The sequence below is a fragment of the Crassostrea angulata genome, chromosome 10 (genome assembly GCF_025612915.1).
Source record: "Crassostrea angulata isolate pt1a10 chromosome 10, ASM2561291v2, whole genome shotgun sequence".
Taxonomy (NCBI): Eukaryota; Metazoa; Mollusca; class Bivalvia; order Ostreida; family Ostreidae; genus Magallana; species Magallana angulata.
Window position 1 is genome coordinate 21,284,051 of NC_069120.1, and position 12,233 is coordinate 21,296,283.

Below are 12,233 nucleotides of genomic sequence, written 5' to 3' on the forward strand. Positions count from 1 at the left end.
ATGCTTCTAACGCTAGAAACAAAGAAAATTCAAAGCGACATGATTTTTGTATTTATTAAATCATTCTATGTTTACAATCTTGGTAATAAAATGGTTAGTACATGCAACAAATGGTGTTCAATCATGTTAATAGAATCAGATTTAAAATACAAGAAAGTCATACAATTTTTCTCATCTCTACTGAATTGTTTTTTTATTGATCTAAAGATACAGAACTAAATCCCAAAGTTAAATTGATAAAAATTCATAAAACATACATAGTACTTAGGTATGAATCTACAATATTCAGTTATGGACAGTTATATGCAATTTTACATTGCGGATATCTACATCTTTGCTATAAAAATTCATGTACAAATGGAATGTTAATAAGTATGTATCAAAAAATATTCTCATTATCTACAGGATTTGAAATGATGAATAATCAAGATATATATATACACATGATATATAAATACAATATGAATATTCACTCCTTGACTTTTGATATCCATTTTTGTTTTGCAATTGATCTTTCCTTTAAAAAAAAACCCAATGAAATATTTGTTGAAATCCTTTTCAATTTAAAAATAATTGCCATACAAAATTGGAACCAAAGCTATACATATATACTCCTTATATTCACAGCATTCAAATAATGGCACTTCAACTTCCTCAACTATATAAAATATATACATCACAAAGAATATTTACATCTGATATGTTTTGATATGGTGTAAGGGCAACATGCTACCCCTGGTACAAGTTTAAGCATCACACTCTCTCATTCTCATTGTTTAATCCTCTCTCTATCTCTCTCTCTCTCTCCTCTCTCTTTCGGATCTCCCTCTCTCTTATCACACTTCCATTAAAAAATCACACTCCAAAAAAGGAAGCACTTTGCTTACCAGATACCATTTGTGTTCACACTTTACAAGTTTACAGCAGTACAGTTTACATCAGTACAAGTTTACATCAGTACATATATGCACTAGGCCACTTGCTGCTGCAATACATGCTCTCTTGTTTATTGATTTTTTTGGTATCACATATTTGTTTCGGGATTATGGCTCATGGCTAAATACGATTGCAAGTCCATGGGATTTTCAATTTGTATGGTTATCCATTAGATGCCAATCAAGACACAAATAATTTATCCCTTAGACCATGATCTTAAGATATGATTTTGATTAAATGAGGTCATATTATAGTAAACAATTTTGGGATCTAACTATATTTCTTAATTAAGAAACCAATATTACAAATTGCATAGCAAAAAGTGATGGAGATGTTTTAGATTCACATATCCTTCATATGGAATTTTTTCAAAAAACTAAATAAAACAAATTATTCCTTTTACTTTCACTTATCAATATCAATTTAAATCATCAACAGCACTAAAAAAAAGTAAAGATCAAAACTAACGATTGAATGAGGAATATATAGTCTTGGACTTAAAGGATTATCTCTACATGGGTTACGGACCATGGTTATAAAAATCTGCGCAGAAGGAATCCCATGAACACTATGGCAACAGAGGCGAACGACATCTTGGTACTGGATGCTCCATTACAGTTGTTTGTTTCGCAGTAACAGATCTCCTTAAACACGCCTACTGTATCCCAGGACCAACGGCAACCCCAAGCAACACCTGAAAAGTTCATAATGGGTTTGATAAGTTGTTTTTTTTTTAATTGTTAAAATTAACATGAAAACAGTTAAACTAATGGTGCATTTTTACATGCATAGATATTTAATATATATTCTAGGAATTGGTAGATATGAGAATATTGAAAAAAAACTATAAATTGAAAAAATGGATAAACTCACATGCACTCTTTTTCCAAATCATAATTGCTTGATAAATATGATAAATATTTCTTTAATTATTAATAGGAACTATTGTGTCTCAAAAGCCCACTGAATAAGATTGTGAATGAAAAATGGTTTAAACATGTTATCAAAAGAGTCTCCTGTGTGTTGTGTTTTTATCCCCTTACAAGGCTCAGATGATTTGGAATAAAAAATACATATGTAGGAGAGAGTGCAGTACATAAATATACTGAAGGCCAATGTATTCCTTCATAGTACACTGTAGTTTGTACTTTTGACACCATACCTTGATCTGTTCTTGATCCACATCTCCTTGTGATTTTTTTCCATCCTCTCCCTGCAAAAATTGCACAGTTTTAAAAATAATTGGCACTGATAACATCATTTCATATAACACACAAATTGTTTTCTTAAATCATGTGGTATACATAAACCGCAAAGTACATGCAACATATAATTATAATAGATTTGTAATTAATCTACAAGTTGTTATAAAAAAACCAAATTTACGAATTACAAAGGAATATAAATAAACAGGTTTTACTGTTCATTGATTTCTACCATTATAACTTGAATTTGTCGCTATATTAAATTTTGACATGTACATGTACAAAAGCAATGAATAATCACTAAAATTCTTATGGTTTATGATTAATATATTAAACATTTCACTTCTTTGGTGTTATTTTTCCCTTAGACCTCTGTGGTAACGATTGATGCTTACATCCTGGACTCTCCTGAGTGATCTTCATACAAAACTGGCCCGGAGTGTTGGCCTCAAAGCTGTTACAGTTAACAGGGGCATTAACCTCTTTATCAAAGGACTCATAGGACGGACAGGACAAATCTTCATTGCTGTCACACTGATAACATTGAATTGCTTGGGCTGAAAATAAAATAATTTATAGGTCCGTAACTTTGTAATCATTACAACTATACCACCTATATCTTCATAGCCTATGAGAATTGGATATTTTGCACTTCTTCATTTGGAAAAGGGTGTTAATCTTAAGAAGTATTTGTTGAAAGCATGCATGGATCTAGAAGGAGGGGGGGGTCTGAAATCCGAACCCCAACCCTCTAAATTATTTGAACTTATAAATTAAATTTAAAATGTGTATGCCAAAGCATTTAAAGGATTTAAAAGAAATCTTTGATTTGATGTTGATTAAAATTTTTACCACTGAATGATATCTGATAATCAAAACTGAAATTACACAGTAATTGCTGAAAATGAAATCATTTTTATCGAAGAAATGTGTAAGTGATATCTTGATCGAATAAACTGAATATTAATTATATATATCTCGATTCAGGTTCGTTAAAACTTACAACGTTTCGTTTTAAATCCTAATACCGGAAGAGAGTTTTGTAAACATTCTCAAACCATGACACACCTGAACAGGTGAGACAATCAGCTTACATTTCACTTATAATTACCTTGAATTGTTACGATTTACATGAAATTAAATGACGTTTAAATATTACGATTGATAATACCAATAAATATAATAACCTGTTTTCGGGTACAGAATAATGCCAAGTAAAGCTATCCAGGCGACTGCCTGGTGAACGACCAACATGGCGCTCTTCCTTTGTAAATTGTTGACATGCAGGTGGCGCTCTAGTAGAAATTCAAACATTACCTGTTTCACCTGGAAAATGATGGGCGCGGATCAAGAAAACTTACAGAGATCTGTACGTGTATTTTGATGTCTGTAAGTGTAACGTACTGTACAGAGGAATCAGAATATATTATGTACAATATCATAAGACAAATACTGTGTGCCTTTGTATTGTTATGTATTGCTGCTATGATTAATCTAAAAGAAAGAACAAATATTGCAGTTGCAGGCACATACGTAGCATCTTTTTCGGAAAGTGTATGTGTGTGTGTGTGTGTGTGTGTGTGTATGGGGGGGGGGGGGGTACACTCATCCAAAAATTCTCACCAAACAAGGAAAAAAAATCTAAAAATCGTAATCCGGGGGGGGGGGGGGGGGGGGAGGCAACTCCACGATAATTCATTTTTTAATATCTAAATTTAATAAAATAGCTGACTGCGAAAAAAAGAGGGGGAAGCCCCCCCCCCCCCCCCCCCCCCCCCCCGACGCATTAAGATATATTAGGATTATTGTAATTGAAATAAATGAAAATGACTATATGTATGTCAAGTAAAAAGCTTTTATGTCAGTCTTAGATATTGAATCATTTTTCTTTAAAAGAAAGACATTTTAAAGTGCGGTAATTATTCTGTAAGACAATACTTTTATATTTTCAGGGCCTGTATATAATGTATCTAACATTTACCGGGCCAGCTACGAATATTCATTGCTTGATTAAATATTATGAATTATAATTTATAATAGAAGCCAGCATACATTCACGGATCCACGGTTTTCTGCTGAGGTCCATCCTGACCTACGTAATATTCAAAATTTCAGACTCCAATTATTTTATTTTCCCGCAACCATGGATATACAGGTAAATTTTCTATATAAGAAGAATTAATTCAATGGTCCCTCTAGATCCGCGCATGAGACCCACCATGCATGCAGTATTTTCCCCAATTCAAGATTAATCCACAATATATCCTTCGTACACCAAGAAAGGCGCTGAATTAGATACCAGTATATATAATTGTATATAAAAGTATATATCTAAAGGAGTCTGATTTCAGTTTTATACACGTATATGAATTATGCAGAACGGAGAATGATATGTTGATTAATGATTTGGAGTTCAAAACAAACGGAAATAAGAGTACTTACAATATCATGGACATATTGACAGGCATATACAATAATCATATTACGATTGTGATTTTGGGTACGTACGCATCGATGTTGATCAAAACTTGCATTGCGTAAAAAATATGATTTAATTTCTACATGAAGATCTATAATCTTCAATAAACTTAAATTTAAATTTACTTGTAAGACTTTTTTATCATTCTCTAAGCTGAAAAAATGGATAATGATTTTTTCATGTTACATAGTTTTTCATGTTACATGCATTTCTTGTCACGTGTTGACTTTGCAAACAGTTTCAAAAGGCTCATATTCATCGATGTGCAAGCACTCGACCAAGTAGTGCTACAATAAGTTTGTCCTCTTTAAAGTGCATGTTAATATTGTTTTACGATAAAATAATACTTTTTTAATTGATCATACATTGATAGAGCGTCATATTCCCGTTTTATTACAATCAAATAAAAAACATATAGAAGATGAGTTTGCTACAGATAAACAGGCAACTTATCTATAGTGGTAATGGTACCAAAAGCTCAAGGAAATAATTAAATTTTTGTGGTCGTAAAGTAACTCATTACTCAACGACGAACTCTTGCCAATAAATCCAAAATTAATGAAAATTATCAACTTTTAAAGATGTATCAACACCTTCAGACTTTTATGATTTTTAAATATCTCTTTCTGAGAGACTCACTGATAATGACAAAATTGTCCCAGGCAGAGTCTGAGACATTCACAAACATTCAGGTGGTTTAGCCTCTTGGTATGTCTTTATTCAGTTGAGCAACAATTGATTACATAACGCCAGATAAAAAAGCAAGAGACTGTGTTTACAGAGCAGACTATGACAGGACGTAATATTCGGTAATATTTCGCAATATTTGACTCGGGATCGAAATTTATAAAGCGTCTGACGTCACACCACGCATGCGCTTATCTCTCCCATTTCGGCTTGTGAACTTTTCTGGACGACCTACACAGGATCTCAGTTCCAAAGATGTACAAATTAATTGCCATTTTGGGAGTTGCTTTTGCAGCATTTTTATGTTTTGAATTTGGTAAGTTAAATGTTATTACTTTTCGTAGTTGTTTATGCGAATTTAAGGGTGATAATATCGAATAGATGTTGTTACATTACCGAAGTTGAGAAACACCTGAAAATGCTAAGCTTTGTAAACAAGGGATTTTGGTAGTTATTTTACAAGCATACCGCTTCCAATTGTTCCTCATCGTGATTTTTCATACATGAATATTTCTTATTTTAGTATTTCATGAAAATACCCCAGTATTTTAAAAGTTCAGGTTGATCACCTGTGCTTTACAATGTAGGTCAAATGACCTTCAGAATGAAGGTCGGCTTTTTTCCGCTCCATTTCTGTTGTGTGTAGAATAGATCATAGTTGGATGTTTTAAACATTTAAATAAACAGTTTATAATGCATCTTTTATAGATATGTTTAAGAGTTATTGTTTTATTGATTTTTAATTTGGTGGGTTCTATAAATGAGGATACTGTGCTCAAAGTTTTTATTTTAAAAGTACGGAATTAGTGAGTTAACAATCACTTATTAATGAAAGTTTAAAGACATTCTACATTTTCATTTTCTTTGATACATTTGATATGACATCTAAACGTCCTATTTGTCTTTTAAGAGGTGCATGATAGTTGCCACATCTTAAAATAACTCACCTGTAGAGTCTTTACCTGAGGGAGTTGTTAAGTCAATGTCAAGATTTATGGTCAGATGCCCTAAAACTATGTACACTGTCAGCCAAAAGTTACTAACATGAATTTGAAAATGAATTGCATGAATGTTTTGACCCTCTAGTCGAACCATTCAGACAGAAAAACATTTTTTTTATTAAAAACACAAATGGCGTAAACTATTCATAAAATTTGAAATTGAAAAATCAATCAACTATTGAATTAAGCCATTCAAATATTTATTCATTAATCATAAGCTGAATTCAATTTTACCAATTGTATGGAATTTTTTCGTAAAACTAAAAACAATCACAGATGAATACACTTTTAAGCGAAATAGAAGGTTTCTCAAGCATGACAGATCTAATTAACTTTGTACCTCTAATTTGCATCTGTCAATGTCAAATTGTGCTTATGCCTCAAACATTTTTTAAGTTAGCTTAGAAATTACCCAAAAAACTAAATTGAATTATATATTCAGTACAACAAAGTATGATAAATTGAAATGGCGCTGATAGTGTCAAGCTTTATTTACACCAATTTTTGATAAATAAACCATTGAATTTATTCTCTGTATCCAAATGAATAGAAGATAATTGTTCCTAATTTTTTCATTTCAGGAAATGCCATCCAGTGTTATCAGTGTAACTCCTACTTCCAACAGGATTGCTCTGATTACTTTAACAACCACTCACATGCTCTGGTAGACTGTGGACCAAATGTCACCATGTGTAGGAAAATTGTCCAGGAAGGTTAGTTATCATATTGTCACATTATCTGCTTTAAAGTTTTCAATGCAATCTGAGAGATTAACATTGTTTGCATATTCTTTTAAGTTTTTTTTTTTTTGAACGGTTTATTTCATGGTTAACATACAGTATTAAACTTGAATCACTAATCAGATTTATTATGTGGGTTTTTATTTTGGTGTCTGAATGGTGATATTGGTCTTATTTGCAGTTTACTACCAGGATGAGTGGAATGTGCGCTACATCCGTCAGTGTGCTCCATCAGGAGAGATCGGTGAGGATGAGGGACGTGTCTGCAAGGAGAGAACCGGAACATACCGCATCAAAATGAAATACTGCCACTGTGGAAACCAGCACGGATGTAACAGCGCCTCAAACGTTCAGCTGCCACTCGTAATGCTCCTGCTCCCAGTCTTAGCTGCTGTCAAATCTCAACTGTCTAATCTCTTATGAAATTGTCTTTAAAAGTTTAGGTCTTAATGAGAAATTAAATGTTAAAAATACCTTGATGTAATAACGATAAAAGGTCTTAACCAGATTAATTTTTTGGACTATGCAAACTCGTGTTGGAAATTTGATTTTAATAGATTTTAAATATGTGATCTATACCAGTATATGTTTATCAGAACCTCAACTAAATAGGTAAAATTTTTGACATTCCAATTGTCATGTGCAGGAATCTCATTTGTTTATCATATACATCACTATTACATTCTGTATTTTTATTTTCTTGAAAGTTAGAATTAAGAACCCTTAAAAAGTTGGGCTTAAGAAATTGTGTATGATGATTAAGAAACAGGATTGGAATCCACAAAATGAAAGCAAAACTGAAAAAAAATGTGTTTTTTTACATCCTCTGACTTCACACAAATGCTTGTATGATGTTAGTTTTTAGACTTCACTTTTCAAAATAAATTTGTGCAATGTTTTTTCTCTAATATTTGTAATAGACTTTATTAGAAAGCATGTTCATCATGTTGTAGATATAGACTGATAATTCATGTTAATAGCTACTTGCAAGTGTAAATACTCACTGAAAATGTAAAGCATTTTTTCTAGATGTCTGCAATCCAAATTTTCTGTGAGATTCACTTTTAATTGCATGTACTTATAGCTATTATCCTGAATTATTTTAGTAGATTTTTGAAAGAAATTTGTTTTTAACTTGGATGTCTTGACTCTAAAAGAGAATTTGATGGTGCAGTGAGGAGTTAGTTCCCTTAGCCAGTTTTGTCCAACAGTTGCAAACACACACAGTACACAATATGTGAATGGGAGAAGATGTGATATGTGAGAGAATCATTGTATTTAGCCATATCTGGGTCATGCATTGAATTATTCACAAATTATTTAAATAAGATTCTTTTATTTTTAAGGCAACTCTTTATTATTACCCAAAATATCAATGAAATGTATATTTTTATTTTCAGTGTACACATTCCATTTATTTTACAGGTTGTGTTAAACAGTGTTGTGATAAAACATAATGCACAACCATTGCAGCCAAATTCATTGTATTCTTTTGATACTATAGCTTAACTTTTAACATCGTGTTGCCATAGTTTCTATTTGTTTAATGACTGGCACTGATATTTTGTTGAACACAAACTCAGACATGTACATTTAGTCAGATTTCTTAATAAATTTTTAATTTTGTCTTGCTTGTATTTATTTACATGTACACGAAGCATTGATAACTTGGTAGATATTTATTTCCTATTTGACCCCGAAGTACAGTGTACAGATGACAGGTTCAGATGTCTTGAAAAAAAACATTGAAATTAATGAAGAGGACAGGTTAAAATAAGACTGCAATTATCTAACGCAAAATTCAATATTGAGGAATTTTAATTGAAGAAGCATTATTGACCTCCAACCAATGAGAACCTTGTGCATAACATTTTGTGATAAACAATTAACAAGGAGACTGTTGTTAATCCCTCTGACAGGATGGTATACTAACAACTTGCACTGATTACCTTCCATTGAGTTTACTTGATAAAACAATTGCTTCTTGTTGTACCAGCTAACTGTACATTGAAAATATAAAGGGGAGGGGGTTGACTTGCTAGTTTATATATTAAAAGTAGTCAACCTGCTCGAGTACCTGTCCGTTATCTGGAGCGCTGATGCGGTATACTAGCTCGATTCCTCATCCTCTGAAAATTGCTAAGTAGTAGCTTCCTCTGAAGATCTGCCAATTTAACAGTTACTTTACCAAAAGCAGATGGTTGTCTTCAACTTGCAGAGGAAAATCTACCTTCTGGGAAAACTATATAGCCATACTTTCACCCACAGGAAAAGTTGCAAGTACTAAGTTTGCGTTTCGGATGCTATACTACGAAATTTGTTGTTGTTTTTTTTTAACATGGGTCATTCCTTTTTTGTGATGTGCTGCTAAATAAAATCATTCAGTATTCGTCAGCGATTGACCTGAAATTCATTAATAAAAAAACTCATTGACCTAAAAAAATGACGTTGTCTCCCGGTCTTCCAAGAAAAGGATGATCTTAAAAATAAAATGGTAAATTGCCATCAAAAGCAGACATACCGGCACACACCAAAGAGGGCAAATTCCCTCGGAGAGTATTAGCGTCAGAAAAAAAATTCTCCAGGAAGTCGGTACATGTACACACATCATTAAAGCAAAGATTAAATCTGCCTTCACCAGAGAAGCAGACATGAGTCCACAGATCATGACTCCGTTTGAAATGTCGTCTGCGCCTAACAATATGGAGACGTCGGTGACGTTGGGTGAAAGGCATCCTCACTACTGGACGCTTAGCACGTTGTTTACTGGTTCCTTATTAATTGATTGGTCTGAGACAAGTACTTCAGAATTTCTAGTTTAGTCCTGAGATTCCTAGCTGGTGATATTTTATATTTGTTCTTATACATCAGGTTAAGGATTTATTATTTCTGGACGTCATGTCAGTGACAGAAATGGTCTTCCTACATCTTGACATTAACTTTGATACTGTGCTATAAGCTACTCCAAACGTTCTAGCTACGTCTGTTACAACGCACTTTTAAAATTTTTTTCCAAAGTGCGTTAATTTTGGGACCAAGTCAACGCACTTTGAAAAAAACATATTTTTTTTAAAGTGCGTTGATATCGTCGATACTAATGCACTTTGAAAATTTTTTTTTCATGGTTTAGTGAAAATAGTTGCTAGTTTTATATACAATAAATGATTGTTTTAACCTTGTTTAGCTTAATGTGATATATTTAAAAAAAAGAACTCGTTACATTCTCAGACAGCTAACTTGATAAACAGTTTCTATAATAGATGAGATTTTTTTCTTTTCTCATAAGACAAAAATATACACAGAAGAAAATATTCGGGAGGTTTGAATTATCCAATATGACATAAACTTCATCCTTTAGCAACTGCATTCATTTTTCCTTTTTTAAGTATGCAGCCAATTTACCTCTTATCTAGTATATTGGGCTATGCCCGAACGAATATGATATATATTATATATATGAATAATGGAGATCAATGTGTAATATATTTCAACTGGCTTATTGCAAATATGATGTGATAAAGGATACCATAGTTATGTTTATCTAAAACAATATGATCTTGTACAAAATCAGTGCAAGAAAATTAAGATGGGGGAATAAGATGGCGCAAATGCCCAATCGGTTTAGTAGTGAAATACAATTTTTAATTCATTTTTCCCCACTTAAATCTATTCAAATATATCATAATACAGGGTTGCAAAAGCACGATTTCTAACTATAGTCAGTTTTGAATATATTTAACAAAAGATAAGAAAAAAAATTGTCTGAAATTTTGGTGGTATCGAACCCATAACATAAAAACTCTAGATATTTAAGGGTAGCTTATGTGGGCTGTTTAAATATTATGTGTGACTTTCAGGCACGTAGCATCGTTTTTGAAAGTGGAGGGGGGGGGGGCATACTCATCCAAAAAATCTTGACAAGCAAAAAAAAAAAAAAAAAAAAAAAAAAAGGCAAATTTTAAGTTTTCAAAAATTTTCAAAAACCTAATCCATAGGGGGGTGGGGTGGGGGGGGGGGGGGGGGTAGGGGGGCTGGCGTACTATATAACTTCAATTTCGCTCCTCATTTCCTTATTTTCATATCAATTTTTTACATACTCCCAAAAAAGTGGGGGGGGGGGGGCCAACTCCATGATAATTCCATTTCTTATATGTAAATTTTAAAAAATTGGTTGCTGCGAGAAAAAGTGGGGGGGCCAGGCCCCCCTGCCCCCCCCCCCCCCCCCCCCCCCCCGATGCTACGTGCCTGACTTTGGCCACGAACTAACGGACTTGTGTTATTTTTTCAAAACGTTCAACTGTTGGGATACGAAATGATATTTTTACCGTTTAGTGGGTCATCTCTCCACGTTTTTGTTGATTGAAATCGGTTTGTTTTCCAATAGACCTTATTTAGACTATGAGAAAAATATGGAGCACAGACCCACTCTATAACAGAAAATGCATTGACGTTCTAAAAAATGACAGTATTTGCAAGTTTTGATACGTATACGCTTGTTTGAGTCAACGTATTCCAAGTACTGAACACATCTATGGGTTAAAAATCAATGATTTGTTAAATATATATTATTTAAAATGATTTATGAAAAAATATCAGATTTATTGACACATTAATTTTCCAGTAGCTTGTCCGACCGTGTATGGGCATTTTACACGCCTTATCCACCCATCTTCTTTATAACAATTTAATGTTCGTTAATTTTAATATCCTTTTATTGAAGTGATTTATTTGATTAGAATACGGCCAGGTCGTTTTTTCAATAACACCGCATGTACTTATACAGAGCATATTTCTTTTTCCGATCTTAAATGTTTACCCAAAGTTGCTGAATATCATATGTTTTGGAAGGAAAAATGAGGGTAGGGGACCTTCTTCTGGTAATCCATTAAATGATGCACTGGTATTTGACCTGTATCTTTGGTTAACCACCACCCCACCCCCACCCCCATCCCCGTTCTAAATACGTTAAATTAGATTCACGAGTGTTAACAAATCGTCATAATATCAACAAATTCGATATTCAGTTCCAGAATTTGTGATATAGAGATATTTTATCAAAGTGCGTTAAGAGTGTCGATACTAAAAAATGTTGATGTACTTTCATAACGCATTTTGAAATTTTTTTTCAAAGTGGGTTAGCTTGGTCCAAAATTTAACGCACTTTGAAAAAATATTTCAAAGTGCG

The 12,233-nt window shown here is 32.9% G+C and overlaps 2 protein-coding genes across 2 annotated transcripts; one reads left to right on the forward strand and one right to left on the reverse strand.

Annotated features, from left to right (window-relative positions):
• Positions 1-36: 36 nt before the first annotated feature.
• LOC128166320 (uncharacterized) lies at positions 37-3,470 on the reverse strand. Its single transcript, XM_052831418.1, has 4 exons — positions 3,329-3,470; positions 2,537-2,698; positions 2,099-2,149; positions 37-1,630 (listed from the first exon to the last, which is right to left on the reverse strand). Exons 1-4 carry the CDS (start codon positions 3,453-3,455, stop codon positions 1,470-1,472), a joined length of 501 nt encoding a protein of 166 aa, XP_052687378.1. The 5' UTR covers positions 3,456-3,470; the 3' UTR covers positions 37-1,469.
• A 1,995-nt stretch (positions 3,471-5,465) lies between these two features.
• LOC128167603 (uncharacterized) lies at positions 5,466-8,674 on the forward strand. The gene is made up of 3 exons (XM_052833403.1): positions 5,466-5,623; positions 6,890-7,021; positions 7,230-8,674. The coding sequence occupies exons 1-3, from the start codon at positions 5,563-5,565 to the stop codon at positions 7,469-7,471; spliced, it is 435 nt and encodes a 144-aa protein (XP_052689363.1). The 5' UTR covers positions 5,466-5,562; the 3' UTR covers positions 7,472-8,674.
• The last annotated feature ends 3,559 nt before the right edge of the window (positions 8,675-12,233 follow it).